At 44.0% G+C, this 21,781-nt stretch overlaps 1 protein-coding gene across 12 annotated transcripts in view; it reads right to left on the bottom strand.

Annotated features, from left to right (window-relative positions):
• Positions 1 to 21,781, bottom strand: part of LOC126281513 (protein kinase C and casein kinase substrate in neurons protein 1) — a 525,973-nt gene that overhangs the window by 104,284 nt on the left and 399,908 nt on the right. Inside the window, exon 1 of one of the 12 annotated variants that reach the window (XM_049980544.1) lies at positions 12,996 to 13,138. The exons of the other annotated variants lie outside the window; for them this stretch is intronic. Within the exon in view, the coding sequence (XP_049836501.1) occupies positions 12,996 to 13,040 (45 nt within the window). The 5' untranslated portion in view covers positions 13,041 to 13,138. Of the gene's footprint in view, positions 1 to 12,995; positions 13,139 to 21,781 lie in introns of those variants that run through there. 12 annotated transcript variants of the gene reach the window in all.

Here is a 21,781-nt window from a genome sequence, read left to right as displayed (position 1 = left end):
AATCTACGGACTATACTAGGTATTTTACACTACATAGAGGTGACAAAAGTCACAGGATAGTGATATGCACCTGTACAGATGGCAGTAGTATCGCGTATACAAGGAATAAAAGGGCCGTATATTGGCGGAGATGTCATTTGTATCAGGTGGTTCATATGAAAAGGTTTCCGATGTGGTTATGGCCGCAAGACGGAAATTAACAAATGGTTCAAATGGCTCTGAGCACTATGGGACTTAAAATCTTAAGTCATCAGTTCCCTAGAACTACTTAAACCTAACTAACCTAAGGACATCACACACATCCATGCCCGAGGCAAAACTCGAACCTGCAACCGTAGCGGTCGCGCAGTTCCAGACTGAAGCGCCTAGAACCGTCCGGCCACACCGACCGGCCTGGAATTAACAGACTTTCAACGCGGAATGTTAGGTGGAGCTAAACGCATGGGATTAACCATTACGCAAATCGTTAGGGAATGCAATATTACCAGATCCACACTGTCAGGAATATGCAGAGAATACGAAATTTTAGGCATTATCTCTCACCACGGACAACGCAATTGCCGACGGCCTTCACGTAACAACATTGAGTAGCGGGGTTTGCGTCGTGGGACGTGTGCCACTCACTTCATAAAATGACAATATATAAACTCAAGCAGCAATAGGGAACTACAAATAAAAAATGACAGTCAATAAACAAACCCATAGCAACCCGAATACCACCCGCAAAACAAATACGCGACGAACTTGTGCACCAACCTACTGTCTTCAGTCGCCTAGACCTTAGAACTACTTAAACCTAAGGACATCACACACATTCACGCCCGAGGCAAGAGTCGTAGCGGTCGCGCGGTTCCAGACTGAAGAGCGCTGAACCGCTCGGTCACACCGGCCGGCCTAGTGTCTTCCTCAGCTGGGACACACACATAGGAGGGAGGAGACGTTATAGTCCTGGTTCTGCTGTTAAAATCTCTGTCATCGACGAAGTACATATTGAGATATCGAAGCAATGAGTATTAACCATACTGTGAAATATTTTCTTTCGATGAATGTTTGACTGGAATACTTTCTTTCAAATTCTGAAGGTGGCAGGGGTAAAATACAGGCCACGAAAGGCTATTTACAATTTGTACAGAAACCAGATGGCAGTTATAAGAGTCGAGGGACATGAAAGGGAAGCAGTGGTTGGGAAGGGAATGAGACAGGGTTGTAGCCTCTCCCCGATATTATTCAATCTGTATATTGAGCAAGCAGTAAAGGAAACAGAAGAGAAATTCGGAGTAGATATTAAAATCCATGGAGAAGAAATAAAAACTTTGAGGTTCGCCGATGACATTGTTATTTCGTCAGAGACAGCAAAGGATCTGGAAGAGCAACTGAACAGAATGGACAGTATCTTGAAAGGAGGATGTAAGATGAACATCAACAAAAGCAAAACGAGGATAATGGAATGTAGTCTAATTACATCGGGTGATGCTGAGGGAATTAGATTAGGAAATGAGACACTTAAAGTAGTAAAGGAGTTTTGCTATTTGGGAGCAAAATAACTGATGATTGTCGAAGTAGAGAGGATATAAAATGTAGACTGGCAATGGCAAGGAAAGCGTTTCTGAAGAAGAGAAATTTGTTAACATCGAGTATAGATTTAAGTGTCAGGAAGTCTTTTCTGAAAGTATTTGTATGGAGTGTAGCCATGTATGGAAGTGAAACGTGGACGATAAATAGTTTAGACAAGAAGAGAATATAAGCTTTCGAAATGTGGTGCTACAGAAGGATGCTGAAGATTAGTTGGGTAGATCACATAACTAATGAGAAGGTACTGAATAGAATTGGGGAGAAGAGGAGTTTGTGGCACAACTTGACTAGGAGAAGGGATCGGATGGTAGGACATGTTCTGAGGCATCAAGGGATCACCAATTTAGCATTGGAGCGCAGCGTGGAGGGTAAAAATCGTAGAGGGAGATCAAGAGATAATACACTAAGCAGATTCAGAAGGATGTAGGATGCAGTAGGCACTGGGAGATTAAGAAGCTTGCACAGGGTAGAGTAGTATGGAGAGCTGCATCAAACCAGTCTCAGGACTGAGGACAACAACAACAACAACGACGACGACGACAACAACAACAACGATGACGACGACGACGACGACGACAACAACAACGACGACAACAACGACAACAACGACGACGACAACAACGACGACGACGGGTGTTCCGTTAGGGAAAGATAATAAAATCAGTGTTAGTTGTTTGTAAACAGTGCTACGTCTATTAACCTGTTGCTTTGAGCCCGGTGTGCGAGCGGATCACTGCTAGGGTGGTCCGACGGGCCGGCCACGGAGCGGACGTGTGCCAACGGCGCGGCCACCAGGGCCAAGGTGAACGCCCCGCGGGCATTGTGTGCCGGGGGAGGGCGCAGTCATCAGGAATCTGCAAGTCAGCACGCGGCCGCCGCGGTTCACAACCAACACAGAAACTCCGCGCTTAAAGGCCCTAGTGCGCCGCGGATACCTGTCTTCTACACTTTACGCACAGAAACAGAACCAGTTTAGCAAGCGTTACATCAAATTCGTGTTCCCTATCTTTTGCAGGATGTACTATCTCCCCAGAGGGAAGGGAGCTGGGAGCAGATACGGAAACGTTAGCGACACAAGAGGAATCCACGAAGGCCGGACTGGCTTGGTGAAAGGTGGTGGAAGATGGGAAAAGAAAATTGCAGACAGAAGAGCACTTAAATACAGGTACTGGCTTTCAATGGAAATACTTCCATAACGCAACAGTGCTATGTAAAAATATGACATAATATACTATCCGTTTTTAGTAGTGAGAGAGTGAACCGTAACTTCAGTATTTAAAGCTGGAACTTCTTATACGTGATGAGTAGCTAAATTGAGAAATTCTATTGGTCGTATTAGTTTCAGGAATCCTTCATCTCCATGGAAAACTAATTCAATACGACAGTGACGAAGATCTTTCTCGTAATTACATTATTGTGCTGTGCACTGCCACGACAATTTTAGAAACATTCTCACCAAGGCTACCAAAACGTTGTGTGTAACCACAGTAATTCTCATTAATAATCATAGTAAGGAATCTCTTAGTTCTACTCTACTCTTGTTAAGAAAATATTTTTAATTGTTCTTTGAGATATGTTTCGGCATAGATGTGCTCTCTTCTACTGACCTCTTATTTCTTTCAGTATTACACGAACATTGTATTTAAGCATGAACTAGTAGGAGAGCAACATTTTTGTTCGTGCCTACCTGAATACAAATCTTCTTTCATAAGTTGTATGGGCTGCCACTTTGTCATTTGTAAGGCGGCGTTTAACAATTTTTCTTCCTTCTTAACCCAAACAAACCTTCCGACCAGTGTCTTCCTGATTCAATTTCGCGATGTGATTACGTTTTGTCCCTTAGATGTTTTGCGTATGTTCTCTGTGCAAGCCACCCCCAGTTTTCTTTCTATTGAACACTACATTGTTTTAATATTGCGCTCAAGAGAACTACAAAAAAACATTAACGCCACAGCCAAACAGGGGTGTTCTAATTTTTTTCGTAATGCTGTGTTTATACAAATCATTTAACGTGTAACTATTTTCCATAGTGCCGTTTTGTCCTTCAGTACTCACTCGCCTCATTTAGCACTGTTGACCTTTCCATTTACAGCTGCTAGTAATACTACAGAGATGATTTTAACATCGTGTCTCTACTTTCACTAAAATAATCAATGGTCTCTTTACCTACTTTTAATTTTACCGTAGCACATTTACATCACTTTGTGGTTCCTCAGAGAGAGAGAGAGAGAGAGAGAGAGAGAGAGAGAGAGAGAGAGAGAGGGACCGGAGACCGTAAAACCTGGCTTACCAGACGGAAAGTTCACCGGCGAGTGTGCTATTCTGCTTCATACGAAACCGCTGCTTGCCTTGTACCAGATTGGAAATTGGTCCTCGTCCAGCTGTCTGTTTCATCGAATTCTCCCTTCCTATCAACGGTGTCGTCATCTCGGCGACTCTTTACAAATCCGAACAACTTGTGCAGGTTAATGTGACGCTCAATGCTATCAACCGTTTCACTATCGGAAAATCCGAGCTACTTGGTTAGCGCGACTTGGCGTTTTTAATTTTATTCACAGTGCCTCCTTCATCCATCCTGTCGTGTGAATCGTACATCTACCTTTTCTCCATCACTTACTTCACTCAACGTTTTCAGAATCACTTCCTACATTTGTTAACAGACTAACAACTTTTTCAACAAAGGCCCCTCTGATTGCGGTGAATCTACGGTCTAAAACAGCGCCAGCCAGGGAGCTTTCCCCAAGAAACATATAAGTTGACGCGCAACAATTTATTGGGAAATAGTTTCAGGAACCAGTTATGGATGTAAAACTGAAATCAAATATTTTTCGCGCGTTATTCTGAGTTGGCTTAAATTTCAGTCGCCACAGCATCGAGATTCTTAAAAATTCTTTGGAATGAAAGTTAAGGTGTCAGAATAGTTCATAGCGTAGGTTAGGTCTATCTTTACGTTGAAACTGACAGTTTCATTGTGCGTGACAAATCAAACGAATATGATTACGATCCGAAGTATGGCGACATTTACCGACCAGTTCAACTAGTTATTCATACGACAGTCACAGATCGAAGGATGCATATGTCTCTCAATAAACTGCACTGTCAATTCGACAATATACAGGGTTTTTCAAAATGAATATACTGGTTCTAAGGCTTTGCAGTATTTATTACATTCAACTTATAAATAACACATCAAATGAAAGAGCAACTCAAAACAGATTTGTTTGTATACCCGTACGCAAAAGGAAGAGTATGGAATGACCAAGAATAAATAAAAACATCATGAACGAGAGAGAGAGTATCACGCCTAGTCCCAAGAAATCAGTTCGTCCTCGTCGTTCGCAGCTGCTACAAGCTCTAAAGCCTACGTACTACGGCTTACGTGCCAGCTTCGCAAGCGAAATTTTGCTGCATGAGATGAAGATTTTCTGGGTCGTGACGTCTTCAGTGGTGAATCGACATTTCACGTAAATGGAAATGTGAACATACGTAATTTGTATATCTAGGGGTAAGCAAATCCCCACGAGATGGTACAGTTGTAACGAGACTCCTCTCGACTTTTTCGGTGAAGCAACTGTAACTGGTGTTTCTCGGCAGCAAAATGGTGCGCCATCTCACTGGCATAACTCAGCACGCGACTGGTTAAACGACGTTGTACCCGAGCGCTGGATTGGCCGCAAGGCGCTGGATGGCATAGATCGTTTTATATGGCTTTCATGTTCACACACGATCTGGCCCCATGCGATTTTTGCCTTTGGGATTCATAAAGGAGGATGTGTATATGTCTCCGCTACCAGGTGATCTATCCGACTTCAGAAACAACACCGTTGCAACAATTACTGTAGATATAGTGATCAAGGTTTTGGAAAAACTCGCCAATCGACTCTATGTGTGATGATGGTGCTGACATTGAACACTTAAGAAAAACTGTTATAGTTGCTCTCATTTGATGTACTGTTTATAATTTTAACTTAAATGTAATAAATGCTACAAAGCATTGAAACCCGTATATTGATTTTGAAACACACTGTATTATCTGGCAAAAATTCGTTTCTAATATATTAACAATTACATTGTTAAATTTCACTATTATGGCCACCGCTATCTTTCGAACAGCCTGCGTCATTTCGTCTTTATTTGACGTCACGACTTGACAACTGCTTCGACTCGTTGCTAAGACACACATTGTCAGCCCATTGGTACTTACAACCAGCTTCTGACACTCCCCTTGCGCTACCTTCACATTTTATAGCAAGCGCGATCTGTCTCTTCAATAGTTTCCACACATTTAATCATGAATGTTTGTCTTTATCTGATGCTTGTGTACCTAAAATACTTCTATCACACGGCTCGTGATGAGGTGTACGAACAGCTTTTTAACAATGCATCTCAGCAAGATAATGGAGGTCAGTGTGGGGATAAAAACTATAGAGGGAGACCAGAACTAGCAGGTTCAAATGGATATAATTTCCAGCAGTCATACTGAGATGATGAGACGTCCATAGGATAGACTAGTGTGGACAGCTGCATCAAACCACAGTCTTCGGACAGAAAACAACAAAGACAACTCTTATGTGATCGTTACAATACAATTATAGACGTTACGGCTTTACTTGTATGGCGTGTACCATCCGCGAACTGAGCAGCAAATGAAAGGGGGGGGGGGGGGGGGGGGGGGGGGGAGGAACACTTAACTCCACTACACACACTACGGTGGCTTACGGACCTGACAGTAATAGAACAGTGCAATAGATTTTATTATTCGTATGACAACACCATTACAGTGACAGTGATGTGATGTGATCTTAAACAGAGCACGAGCGGCGACGCATCACAATGGAACGGTTGGGAGGGATGGTAGTATTACGTGTGGTATGCACACGAGATTTTGAGGAGACACTACAACGCACGTTCTGTTTTTGCAGCATATTTCGCCAAGATTATGGGTATCGAAACACAAACCAGGTGTTACGCAAAGACACGAAAGACAGATGCACTTTAGAAGCATTCGACAACTCGCAGGACGCATGTTGAAATATCGGAGGTGAAAGTTTTTGCCAAAAGAAAAAACAACATCTCTCGGCAAAGCGCAGTCATCACGTAATGCTGCCATCCCATGGCACTTTGGGCGTAAATGCACTGTTCCGACCTGATATTTACCTCACATTCCACTACTTGACCGGTAAGTTTCTCTACGAATATTGACAAGTGGATTTATCGCTGTATCGTTCTTTTTACGTCGTACCGTATGCCATTAAAAAGTCAATCGTTCGACGTGACAACTCTGGATAAAGTCAAACGTTTCAAGATGATGTGGAGACTGGTTGGCGGAACTGAAGCTGTGACAGCCGATCGTGAGTTGTACTTGGATGGTCAGAGACTGCCCGCCAAAAGCCAAGATTCCAAGTACGACTTACGATCTGGTATTCAAAAACCCCGCCAGATGTATTACTTTAAAAGGGGCTGTACGACTTGTCGCCATCACTGCAGCAAAACTCTCTAATCATTCAACGTACGCTGTCTTACCTATCTGATGGAACTCCAACCTCCGGAGGAATGTTCTACAATTAGCTGTACTTGCGTCTTATACTAGATTCATTTTTCTCGTGCAATGCACTTTCCGAAAACCCTTCCAATAAAACCAAATCTTCTACTCGCCTTCTCTACTGCAGAATCAATAGTTTCGTCCTTTTTATACAGCTTCTTGGTACCACCCACAAGTACTGTGTCTGACAACAAAAAAGCATCTAGGAGGGGAGAAGAAAACGAAACTTCACGAGTTGAGAGGGTAAGTGATGCCATTGCAGTCGTCATAAAACGAGTCAAGTACATAAACAACTTGGGACTATGAGCCCACTTCTCCGTATGACGTTGCATCCCCTCTAACCTGAATGCATGCAATGATTCGGCTGGGAAACGTGTCATAAAGCCGTTGTAACATCTCCTGAGACAAGTTGGCCCACACTTTTTTAATTCGTCCTTGATTATCCTGGATACCAGCAGTGGGTCGGAGTTGACGTCGGAGCTGGTCGCACGCATGTTCTATTGGTTAGAGATCTGGGGATCTTGCTAGTCACCGGTGTCGACGAACATTATGCTGCTGAAAGACGTCACCAAGACACTGTCGCCAAGACACTGTCGCCTGAGAGGTAACAGATCTCCGTGACGTGCCGTTATGCCGTCAGGCTCACTAGCAGCCGTGACCTGATGTGGTACCCGCTAGTCGCCCCCCCCCCCCCCCCCCACACACACACCATGACGTCAGAACAACAATGATTTATGGATGAGGGAGCTAAACAGCAAGGTCCTCAGCGTATTGACGACATGAGTCAACACCGATGAGCCTCTCCAAAACATCCAAACGCAGCCGCTGGTGCAAACAGTAGACTAAGGAATGGACGCTAATTCGTGGACTGGCTGTTGCCAGTCTCCGACCAACGGTGTGGATGACACAGATTTTCCAGGGAGTTCCTTATTTGTTCTCCGATGGCACAAGCAGATGTCCGTGGTACACAATACAGTGATCCTCCCTTACAGTGCTGAAACGTCGTCGACCGGAACATTGGCGAGTATGCCTATTCTGTCGTCTCCTTGCTGTCCAACATCGATCCTGTGTCACACACGATGCCCCTCAAATCTAGATATTACACAATTCGACCAGTCGGACAAATGGAGACCGACAACGAGACTCCTTTCACTGTCACCCACTGATAATGTTATCTCTAACGAGTACGATATATCTCCGCGTGCTTCACAATGATTAGTCCCTATCTGACACTGTCCACCCTCTTTATAATCTATGTCCTACCACGCTTCGTACAATACTATACCCAAACAACACTAATGCGCTCTGGTGGCCGTTATACACGTCACAGAGAAACGGAAATCATTTGCATAACCGGCGGTGATGTTTACGAAGTCATACTGATATACGACTATGTCTTCTGGACGCTTCACTTTTTGTCAAGTGTGTTTGATGGATGTGAAGAGCTTCCAGAAATCCAGCACTGATTTGTAATGTGTTACTGCTGGATCTCCTCTCTTTGAAATTCTTCACGTTGACCGCATGGAAAAATGTTCGCCATTTGCTTACGATCACTAGTCTAAATTCTGTTTCTTGCTACCTTTCATAGTTCATGAACTATTGACGGTTTTTGCTTTATACGTGTAACACTGTGTCACCACAGTCTTTAAGATTACGTATAATTTTCTAATAGATGAACCGCTACTACTTAATACCTTGGTCTATGAGACTCCATGTGAACCCATAATTCTACCCAGTGATGATCTTTTGATCAATGTAAAGCTAGAGCAAAACACGAATAGAGCAGTTTGGAACAGCGTGACGTGCAACGTGCCCATAGCGTCAATGTTATTTTATTTCCAAAGGAAAGAACAATACACCCTTTATCGTCATTTGTTCGATTGCCAAACTTAATTGTCCGCCAAGACAGTCGGCGTGGCCATCGACCGTAACATGTACACAGGGTGTCCCAGGAGCAATGATCAGTCTTCAGGAATGTGACAGGGGAATCATTCGAAGCAAAAAGATCTAGTAAACATGGGCTCTAAAATGCGTACCTTAAGAGCTTCAGTGGAAGAGATGGGGTTTCGCATTATCGAGTATGAACAACTGCTGATAGCTCTTTAGGTATGCATTTTACGACCCATGTTTGCCAGACCTTTTTTTTTTTTTTTTTTTTTTTTTTGCATCAAATGGTGGTTCCTGTCATACTCCTGAATGCCGACCATTCCTCCTGCGACACCCTGTATAAATATTCATTTTATAAATTCTAATGCCTGTTTCCTTCTGCAATATATTTACTTAAGTTCCATGTGCGTTTTGCCTTTTATACTAAAGGCACCTTCAGTGGATTTGTTGTGGCGTAAAGTAAAGCGCCGGCACGACGGTCGGCAACTTTAGAGCAGTGGGGGTTGTGGAGAGGACGTCAGCCAATTGCACGCGGACCGACACCTCTCTAGTACGACAACGCGACGCCAGCGTCCTCTATGCGAAGAGAAGATAAGCGCTGCACCCGACTGGCCGCGGCCCAGTTCTACAGAAGCATAAAGGCCATCGACCTGGACAGGAGCATCCACTGTATTACTTCACCTGTATTGGAATTGTTATACTGAAAGACATTGATTATATTGCACGTCGCCCTTTGCTTGCGATACATCGTTGATAAATTCTCAAAGTTAAGTGTTCTCATTTAATAAACTCATTAATACGAGTTGCTTGAATTGTTGTCTAGTGAGCCAAGAAAGCAGGTTTCCTAGGCTCCCCATATTTGACTAGTAGGCAGGATACAACAGGGTTTGTTAGTAACTTGTGTCTCTTGCCAAAACCTGGTCCGATCATATACCCTGCACGCAAAAAAACCTGATCACTTTTTCGAAACCCTATAATTACCTCCCACTGCGATGTATAAGTTTGAAATGTGCCTCATAGGTGCCTACAGCGTTTCTCTGTGATTGTGCAAAAGCATGGCGCCCTCCAGCGTCACCCTCGGGCTCGGCGACGTTTCAAGCAACAAGGTCTCGACACACGCGAATAAAAGGCCAGTGCTCAAAAGTTCAATGCGGTTTAAGGCGGGCTAATGAAGTTACATTGGCACCACGTTACACCTCAATTCTTCCCAATGCAATCGTGGACGTATTACTCGTACATAGTAGGAAGGTCGTCACGCCCCTCTTACCCACATTTTACTCCTCCTCTTGACGCCTCTGCGACAGAAGTCAGAACCGTGACACCTAGCGTTGAAATCGCGTTATTTTCTTATTGGTGGTCGAGGGAAACATTTCAGGCACACCGCCGCTCAGAATCGACACGAAAACATCTCAGGTCGCGATATAAAGGGCGTCAGTGAATCCAGCGCGTCCTAGGGGTGATGATTCCCAAACATTTAGCGGTCGAAACGACAGTTCGCAGTGCAACGAGAAACAGGACGACGTTCTAGACAACCTTTGACATTGCTAGAGACCTCCCGGACGCTTCACCCCTTGTTTAGGGACATTGTGGGGCTTGTGTAAGGACATCGTGGGGCTGAAGCACCACTTCAAGTGATCTGAACGCTATGGAGCGTAGTTCGAACGCAATTTTTGCTCTGGTATACACAGGGTGGTACCAATACGGACCTTTCGAAACTATTTGATGAAATCTGAACGTGATCCGAAGCATCAACGAGTATTTATACTTTTTCATCCCTCTTGTTTCGCGCCCTCCTCAGGGAGGGGTAGCAATATTGGCAAGGCAGCCCCTTCGACAACTTTTAAGTGAGACTGCCTGCCCTCGGGCACTAGAGAAGCCGCGAGGCACCACTCAGCTAAAACGGTTGTCAAAGTCTATGATAGACGTTTTTTAAATGCTCAACAAATATGAGCAAGGGGCGCCGAAGATGTTGCCGAAGCGGCGGGTCTTGGGCGGAGCATTAGCCCTTACACATTCCCCGTACAGTTCCTTTCTCTCCCCATGCGATTTCCATATTTTTGGAGCCCTGAAGAAAGGCTTCGTGGCTGTCGATTTGTTTCTAATGTAGAGCCGAGCGCCTGGGCACAATCATGCTTCCGTAGGCAACTGCACACATTTCTCCGTGAAGACACTGACCGTCTTGTGTCTCAGTGCGATGAATGTTTTAACAATTATGGCGATTACTTTTGAAATAATAAACAGTTACTTACTTTTATCCATCCATCTCGTTTTCAGTTGGCTGCCCGTTATACACTAAAGAGCCAAAGAAACTGGTACACATGCTTAATAGCGTGTAGGGCACCCGTGAGCACGAAGAAGTACCGAAACACGACGTGGCATGGGCTCCACTAACGTCTGAAGTAGTGCTGGAGGGAACTGACACCATTAATCCTGCAGGGCTGTCCATAAATCCGCAAGAGTACGAGGGGGTGGAGACCTCTTCTGAACAGCACATTGCAAGGCATCCCAGACATGCTCCATAATGTTAGTGTGTCCAAACTCAGAAGAGTGTTCCTGGAGCCACTGTGTACCAATTGTGGACGTGTGGGGTGTCGCATTGTCCTGCTGGAATTGCCTAAGTTCATTGGAATGGCAAATGGAGGCGTATCGATGCACCTGAACAGACAGGATGCTTACGTACGTGTCATCTGTCGGAATCGTATCCAGACGTATCAGGGGGTCCCATATCACTTCAACTGCACACTCTCCACACCATTATAGAGCCTCCACCATCTTGAGCAGTTCCCAGCTGACATGCAGGTTCCATGGGTTCATGAGGTGTCTCGATACCCGTACACGTCATTCTCTCGATACAATTTGAAACGAGGCTCGTTCGACCAGGCAACTGTTTCCAGTCGTCAACAGCCAAATGTCGGCCTTTACCAGTCCATGCGAGGCGTAAAGCTTTTTTGTCGTGGAGCCATCAAGGGTACACGAGTGAGTCTTCGGCTCCGAAAGCCCATATCGATGATGTTTCGTTGAATGGTTCGCACACTTACACTTGCTGATGATCCAGCACCGGAATCTTCAGCAATTTGCGGAAGGGTTGAACTTCTGTCACGTTGAACGATCCTCTTCAGTCGTCGTCGGTCGAGTTCTTGTAGGATCTTTTTCGGGCCGCAGCGATGTCTGAAATTTGATGTTTTACCGGATTCCTAATATTCACGGTACACTTGCGAAATGGTCACATGAGAAAATCCCCATTTCATCGCTACCTCGGAGATGCTGGTTCCATCGCTCGTGTGCCGACTGTAACACTACTTTCAGGCTCACTTTACTCTTGAAAACCTGCCATTGTAGCAGCAGTAACCGTTGTAACAATTGCGCCGGACACTTGTTGCTTCATAGACTAGTTGCCGAACACAGTGCCGTATTCTGCTTGTTAAAATATCTCTGCATTTGAATACGCATGCCTATACCAGTTTCTTTGGCGCTTCATTGTAACACACTTCGTCCGACGCATGATCGTAAAATTCACTACACAATACTCGGCTACCAATCGACTGTTTCCTCCGACCAACTGTTCGCAATCCCTCCGAATCAGTAGATTCTGCTTTATAGTGACTCCTGCGCTGGCGCTCAGAACGTTTTTGAGCCCAAAAGAGCGCTCAACCACACTGAGCACCACGTCACCGAATACTGTATATCCGCTCTCGCATGGATCGAGATGCAGCCACAGTGACCTCACACAGTTCCCCTCTCAAAGTCGTCTACAAATTGATTTCTGGACGCTACCCCCCCCCCCCCACCCCTTTCTGCCCAAAACACGAACTATTAAAACCTTTCGTCCTCAGCTGGCAGACTTAGGCGTAACAGAGTTATTTGTGCGGAGAGGATGGTGCAGAGAGCAGAGGAGATGGTGCAGAGTGCAGAGAGGGTGAGTGTGTGAATGTGGAGAGCAGAGAGGTGGGCGACGCAACACGTGCAGTGTGTGCAGTACAGCGAGCGGTATTACCGTGGCAGTGCGCCGGCAGCAGCAACAGCAGCGGAAGGCAGCCATGGCGCGCCGCCACTGAGCGAGCCGGCCGGCCGACAGCCGCGCCGGACGCAGCAACGCGCCACCAAGGACGTGGGCTCTCACAGCTCGCTAGCCACGCTGTGGCCTGGCGTGCCGTTGCGACACCTGCCTACTACCCTCCCCGCACTGCTCTAGTTCCCCCCATCGCGAGTAGCGGTAAAGGCGTCACGTCTACACCTATGGGTGGATTACAAAAACAAAGTGACTGACAGCTAGTTGTCCACGAAAACTAAAAGGGAGTCCGCCTTATGCAAGACAGCTTTGTAGTTTTGTTTTCACCCAGACGCGTTTCAGCACTTCTTGCGTTACCTTCAGTGGGTGCTTATTTTCTCCTGGAATTTTGTGTGCTATCTTCAGTGGGTTTATTTGCCTATTTTTCTGCAAAATTGTTGTTACATGCTAACCTCCACAAAAACTTTTGGTAAAAAATATTTACATTTGTTAAATGAGCGATTATTGTCACAAAAAAGAACTAATAACACACACCCCAGAACGGCATATCATCAGCCTCCTACATTAAATTCCGATCACCCCCCCCCCCCCTCTATCTATCTATGAACAAAAACCGCGCGCCTTTAACGAAACTTCAAATCCGCACGCCACATCCCAGCCAAACTTCCCGCAAAACAAATGAACACTGCACAGTCACCACAACACGTAGCGGCGGCAAAAACTTTCTGCTTGGGGAACAAATCGCGCAAGGAATAATAGTGTTACCTCAGCACAAACAGAGTAAAAACACTACAGCGCAAAAACTGTAAGTAACAAGCTAACTGACACCATATTTGGTGATTCTCGGTCGGAAATACGTAATGAATAGAAAAATAAAATAATGTTCGGCTGTTTGCAGATGACGAGCTGTGCGTTGCGTGGTATACCCACAGCTACTTGCATACACATCCAGTATCTCCATGTAATATATGTACCATCCATTTTATTCCCAAATGTACTACAAAACTAGCACCTTTAGACGTATCGTAAATAAATAACACAGAATGCTTCAACTCAGTGATACATGTCAAAACACAGTACTTTATGCAAACAAATGTAAAATATTTGACAATAATCGCTCATTTTACAAATGTAAATATTTTTTACCGAAAGTTTCTTTAGAGGCTAACATGTATCAATTTTGCAGAAGGAATAAATAGACAAACCCACTGAAGACAGCACAAAAAGTGCTGTATCGTGTCTGGGTGAAAAAACTACGAAGATGCCTTGCATAAGGTGGAATCGTCTCCAGTTTCTTAGCAAGCACCGAAATAAGAAGAACTGCAACGTTCACAAAAATTATTAGTTGTTCACGAGTTTGGTCACACCTTCTGTCCTGCACACACTGTCATATCGTATCTGCTCTCACAGTTGACCGTCAGCAGTCAGTCCCGGACGACATGCGGCCTGTAACATAATCGTTGGGATTTTTTTTTCCCTAAATGCTTTGCCTCTCAATGCGGTAAGTTAATTGCACGGAATGTGGGAAGCTGCTGTGAAACTGCTTAGGTAAGTGGTAAGACAACTATGATCCAACACAGTGAATTCAGTACTGTAAGGTACCGTGGAACGTATGACCAATCTCACTCACTGAACTGCAGAGCTACTGCTTGCGCGCAATGTCGAACCGACAGCATCCCGTCTCGCCTTCCATGCTCAAATGCCAGTCACTTTTGCTATTATGAACCAGGCATGGTAAGCAGCAAAGAGGTCGTGCACTGCCACCGTGGTTACCGGCATATGTAGCATTTACACTCCTCTAGCCAACTTATGGTAGTGTTACTTTTTATTTATTTACAACATGATCCATTACAATTGAGAGGGAGAAAATCGGTGCCGGCAGATAGCCTACTTCTCGCGAATAGCACCCAGGGGGTCGCCAAGCTTAACGTTCTCATTCGACGAATGGATCGCCATCAACACTTTCAAATGCCCTCAATTCATGAGACACTGCCGGGAGGTTTAATATTTAAGCCCAGGCATCAGTGCGAAGTCTGATAATCAGGAACTTTACGCTACCACCTCTACTCCCCTTACAGGCAAAATGCTGGCAATGATAATTTTTCCACTGCCAGGATTCGAACCTTTAATTTTACTTCCATGATATTGTCGCGAAATATACGTTGGGCAACGCAATACTTGAACCTGTAACGAAACGAGCTGCTCTTATTTGGATCTTCTCTACTTCCTCTATCAATCCTATGTGAAAAGTTTCCCAGACTGACAAGCAACATTCAAGAATTGGTCGAACGAAGATTTTGTAAGCAACAGCCTTTCTGGGTGGATACTTCCAGCGAATCTAAGTCTGACATCTGCCTTTTCTAGGATTAAAATGTTGAACGAACATATCTTTTAGCTGTCTAAAGTTACAATTGTTATTTTATTTGAGCAATCAGTTCCGGCACTACCTGACTATCTTCAGAGCCCCTGACCGACGTGTAGGGAGAACCCCCTTCCCTGGTCCAGTCAAAGTAGGGGCTAGCATTCAGTGACTGGTATCGGTAGATTTTTGACACAGCGATCCCTGCGATCACCTCTTGTCGACTCTACAGCAGGATCATCCTGCAACAGAATGATGCCCACCCACATATTACCACGGCGGCTTTATCTACGCTGTAGAGGTTTCGCTGGAAAGCCCTCACACATACTCCATCCAGACCCGATCTCTCGCCACGTGATTTCCATATTTTTGGAGCCCTTTCTTGACATTTCTGATGCAGAAGTGGGCGCCTGAGAACGTTCATGGTTCCACAGGCAACTGTTAACAGTCCACAAGAGATGATCGAAGGAATCGCTCTGTCAAAAATGTACGGGCCCTATTTTGAGTGGACCAGATATGGGAATCTTCCTACAAGTCGGTGAAAGGGCCTGAGGCTGGCGTAATGCAACGTCGAAACTGGTTGCTCAAATAAAATAACTGGAAATTTAGACGGCTGAAAGGTGCTTTGATTCGACATTTTATATTGAAAAGCAGAGGTCCTGCAGCCAACTGTATAAAGACGGACTTACAGAGGATTTTCGAGGATTAGTTTTACGTGGTCGTTCCACATGCGTGTTCCGGATATGAAATGTATGTGCCTGTTCGATAACTGTATAATCACACAATAACGAGGCTTTCTATTTATTTACAGTAAATTATATTTGTATGTCCCCAAGCTGAACTACTATTCTCTATGGGTCTTCCTGAATTTCGTTACAATTTTTTTTGTGTTGCAGCACCGTCCGCCAACAATCTCATTGAATTTCCTACTTTTCTGTTGCGATCGATTTAGATGGAACTTATTACTACCTGAGAATATAGTTCAAGGTCGAAACCTGCACATCACTAATATTTTACGACAAGTAGTTCATTCGCAACATCAGCTGTACCGTTCCTTCAAGGTGCGACCTGGTACTCAGGTCAATGAAACTAAACGAATGCATTGAATATAAGTGTCTTATCGGTTGTGCATACCAGAATTCCGTCACGATATCCAGTGCGATTGTCAATAGTTTGTTAGTTGTGGCAACATTTTCGGCGAACAGTTTATATTACTAGCGAAGTTTTCAATGTGTAATATCATACCTTTCCATACCTCGCTAATTTATTGCTCTACAGAATGAAAACGAAAAACTTTGGATTCATAACTTAAGTCGTTGAATAATGGATTCAAGTTGTGGTGATCTCCACCTTACAACAGAGACAACCTGCTTTTTATTTTTGGGATATCTTTAACGCAAATGCACAGGATTACGAACAACACATCAGAGCCCGAGAATATCGTGTATTTACCGAACTGCTTTGCACATATCACTGTAGCTACAAATGCTACCGATAACCTTTCTGACTGTTCAGTTACTTGGCAATTTAACACATGCTCTGCACTAATTTGCGAAGTTTCTCGAACGAAGAAGAGCTGGTGATTCCCATCCATATATAATTTTCGGTGCTGCACTTTCAGAGACACACAACGAAAGATCTTCAGATCATCCTAAACAACTCCAGTGATTTTGTAAGAATAGGCTGCATCACTGCTGTATAGTCAAATACCTTTAATCGCAGAACCCTGAAACATTCCAAGGAAACCAGAACAAGAAATGAAACAACTACAAGCAGCTATAATGACTGAGCTTTTATTCGATATGACGTAATACATGAAATATCAAATGAGTCCTTAACATTTCGCTATAAAAACAGTAAACCGATAACCTTTTGCAACGAATACCTGTCTGAGTTGTGGTTAATGTTTACTCCTCTCACTTTAAGCACCTCTCTCTAGATACGAGAGGAGTGCCTGCGCGATCGCGCGTAGCCCATGATGAGGTTAGCAAAGAAAGTTACTGCCGCCGAGTACCACAACAATTACGTAGGCACGCTGAAAGAGGTGGCATCCAAAGCACTTCATGAAAGGTTAATGGACCGTAAAGACTCGTGTCGAAATTATCTGCATCCTCTATCAGTTTAGGTCACATCCCTGCCACAGACTGCGTTTTACATGTGAATGGACTGGATGGACGCTAAAGGCAGTCTAACAGACCTCAACACACTATGGAAATAAATGCCCAAGTCTATTCGCGACTAGAGTCAGTCCCAATATCGATGAATCTCAAAAGCAGGTTCACTCAAGTTCTTCGAGTCTTCCATCCGAAACATTCAGAATTACAAATGAACCAAAGTTTTCACCCGAAATTCCAACTGTGGAGAAGTCCTTGTACGTTAGTTTGCAAAACGACATTTCTCACAGCTGAGCACCAAATGCTCGACTGTACTGCTGGTGCCACTTTGCCCTGAGAGATTGTGAACGACTGGATTCTGATGCTTTGTCGCCTACACAAGATATCACCATCTACTCATTGTGAATTGCAACAACACACATTCTTTACTATAGAGATCTTAAAATAGCTGAAAACTAATTTCAGTCTTAAATTGTCAACAGATTGACACATATCAACATGACATGGTAGGACGGTTCGTTGACATCAGAAGTACTGGTAAACCACCAGACTCCACTGTATGAATCTTAATGGTATTATTGTAGTTCAGTTTGTTGAAATCATATGAGCTACTTGTATATTACAAATTATGATCCTTGGATTTCTGTGAACTACCATTTTATTGGTGTTATTGAAACAAATCCGAAAATAATTATTTAAAGCAACAGTTTGGCGGTTTTAAGCAGTCTCTTTTGAATCATTTACGAAATTCCAATAGACAAGTATTAAAAGCGAATGTATGGACACCACTGTCGTGGCACACAGTTCACTCGGACACCGAAATAAAACGGGTCCAGACGACAGTCCTGGTGCAAATCGGTGCCTTGACGCGGCACATTTTGGTGATCCACTTCCTCCTTGGGCTGCCTCATTTTTCTTCCTTCACGTGAACTATCTTCCTGTATAATTTCGCTCAGAGTTCAACGACCCATTGCGGATCGAAGTGGTCAGACACCACTTTCCAACTCTCGCTTTGTCGAAGGAACCAAAAGTGAAGTGACTTCAGGGAAACCGCATAAATTTAAACCAGTATGTACGGACGGTGACCTGAACCAAGCTCTTCGGAATAAGGGTTTAGTGCCTCAGTGACTGCGCCAATTCGGTCTGTCAGTTTCTCGTCAACTGAAAGTGGGCCACCCACCCAGCAACAGCCACTATTGAAGAAATTCAAATTGAGTTCTTAAGAACAGCGGTACAGGACGCAACCCAACACCTCTCGGTACATTCAGTGCATTCAGTATTGCTGGCTAATGATACGGAGATCCCATAGTTGATACTCAGGCCATCGTACCTCATCTTTTAGTAGAGGAGAACTATAGCCTATTATGATTCGTGTTTTTAAATGACAATCTGCTTTAATAAATAAACAATAACAGCAGCGTTCCAGTCGCAGACACGGTGTAGAATTGAAATATTTGCGATGTTTTTATTTCGTACACGTATGGGCTATATCGGCTGTAATTTTTAAAATCCTTCACAGTTAGTCGGTATCACACAGCCTGACTTCTAAGCAGACGATCTAGTATTTCACGTTGTATCAACAGTATATTGCTCAGATTACATTTGTCAAAAATTCAGGCCCAATATCGTGTACGGTGACGAAACAATTTTATTGTGTTGGTGCATAAGTTCATAGCGTTTTTCTATACGTTCAATAAGAGATACACACAATAAAGAACTTAGTCATCAATAATGTAGTGTCCTTCACTATTTACAACAGTTTGCCAACGCTGGGTAACGTTTAGATTCCGCGACTGTAAAAAGTACGAGGTTTTGATGCGAAGAACTCGTCGAGCAATGTTGAAGGTTGTTCGATGCATAGCGAAAAAGGTGAAACTCTGAGGGTGCAAGATTAGGTGAATAAGGTGGGTGCGGAATTACTTCCCGACCAAACTTATGTCTAACATTTTTTGTCAGTCTGGTAGATTGTGGGCGAGCGTTATCGTCGAGCAAGCACCACTTCACGCAGTGTTCCTGGTCGTTGTTCTTGGACTGCGTCTGCAAGACGCCTCAGTTGTTGACAAACGTCAGCAGTGATGATTACACCTCGGGCAAGCAATTCGCAGAGCACCATACTGTGGCTGTTCCGCCAGATGTACAACATTATCTTTTGTGGATGCGTGCAGGTGGTTGTACGGGGAGTTGCTGCTTTGTTTGGGCTCAACCACTCCTTTCTTTTCATTATTGATCTTTGTGATTTTGGCTTAGAGCGTACGGTACTCCTATACCCGATTTTTGAACCTTCCTCGATACATGTAAATATCACACCATGGTGGAATGATCATAGTCCACCATATTTAGTACACTGGCGTGGATCATTTTGGATTAATGCGTTTAAACCATCTTTCTCAAACTCCGAAGGTCTTCCTGAAGGTGGAAAGTCACTAATGCTAAAACGATCCTAGTTAAAAAGAGAAAACCATTTCCTTCCGTGTTCTGTCCAATGGCATTATTCCCATACACGGCGCAAATGTGCCTGCCTCCGCTGCTGTCACTCCTCTACTGAACTCAAACAGAAGAATATGTCGGAAAAGAGCCGATTGCTCCACTTGGCACTCCATTTTCTAGCGTCCACAGCTTCACTCATTATCTCAAAATGACAAAATTACAATATGCAAACTCAACAGCAACAGTTAACTACAAATAAAACATGACAATCGATATATAAATCCATAGAAACTGGAATATCAACATGCGAAGCAAAAACGCTACGAAGTTGTGCACCAACCTAATACTAATTTGACTTGGAGACGAGATGGCAATCATTCGTCTACATTTTTACCTCCACGATGCAGCTGAAAACAGAACCAAGAACGTGAGCAAAACAGCGTGTGCTTTACGGAAGAAACTCGCATAGCAACACTAAGTCTCTTTATGTCAGAATAAACCTCCTTCGGCTTTTATGGATAATCCAGCAGAAGCATCGAATGGCAGGGACTACGTAGGATCTTGTTCAACCTCATAAATGCGCCTACTACCCACCTCATGCGAAATCGCAAATGCGCCCTACTCTCAGCTAGCCGGTTTGAATTCTAGTTTAGTATCATGCGGTAATTCATTGTCGGCAGCAGTGGAAGTGTTGGAGATGTGACGGGCAAATTTAGTTATACCTTCAGCCGTCTGGGATGGTGTAAAACAGCTGCACCATTTACGCTGCTGCAGAAAACAAATCACCAAACAATACTCAACTTTATCAATGGGCTGTTTGATTTGGTTGTCTAGCAAAGTCCTGCGAAAATAAACGTTAAATGAACCATTCAAAAAAGCACATAAAATTCGTTTGACGCCTTCCTGAGAGAAAATCTCCATTCCTTCCAAATTAATAATACAAATGTAGGCCAGATGTGGCATGAATTCACAGAAATAGTATCGGCAGCAACTGAGAGATTTATACCAAATAAATTAACAGACGACGGAACTGATCCTCCTTGGTACACAAAACGAGTAAGAACACTGTTGCAGAAACAACGAAACAAACATGCCAAATTTAAACAGACGCAAAATCCCAAGACCGGCGATCTTTTACAGAAGCTCGAAATTTAGCGCGGACTTCAATGCGAGATGCCTATAACAGTTTCCACAACGAAACTTTGCCTCGAAGCCTGGGAGAAAATCCAAAGAGATACTGTTCGCACGTGAAGTATGTTAGCGGCAAGAAACAATCAATGCCTTCTCTGCGCGATAGCAATGGAGATACCATCGAGGACAGTGCTGCCAAAGCAGAGTTACTAAACACAGCCTTCCAGTTTTCCACGTGGCTGTCTTCAGCTGTCTCCTATTCTGTCCCTTGGGACAGACGTATAGTCGTTTAACCCCCCTGTGTGTTCGTATTCTATGGTTTTGACTTGGGCGCTTTAAGACCTCAGTTGTTTCTTGCACCCTACAGCAAAGCAAAACAGCCTGCCTTCCGAAATGCCTTCACAAAGGCGACGCAGTAAATATTCGAGAATTCGAATCAAGAGCAGCTGCCAGCATGAGTAACGTAGAAGTAAATATCCTCGGAGTAGTAAAGCGATTTAAATCACTAAATAAAAGCAAGTCTGCTGGTCCGGACTATATCAATTAGGTTCATTTCAGAGTATGCTAATGCTTTAACTCCATACTTATCAATCATATACAACCGTACACTCGACAAAAAATCTGTGCCTAAAGACTGGAAAGCCGCAAGTCACACCTATACTCAAGAAAGGTAGAAGGAGTAATCCACTAAATTACAGGCTCATATCATTAACGTCGATATGCAGCAAGATTTTGGAACA

This window comes from Schistocerca gregaria, chromosome 7 (genome assembly GCF_023897955.1).
Source record: "Schistocerca gregaria isolate iqSchGreg1 chromosome 7, iqSchGreg1.2, whole genome shotgun sequence".
Taxonomy (NCBI): domain Eukaryota; kingdom Metazoa; phylum Arthropoda; class Insecta; order Orthoptera; family Acrididae; genus Schistocerca; species Schistocerca gregaria.
Note: the sequence above shows the minus strand (reverse complement) of the source record. Positions and strands in the feature narration are given on the sequence as shown.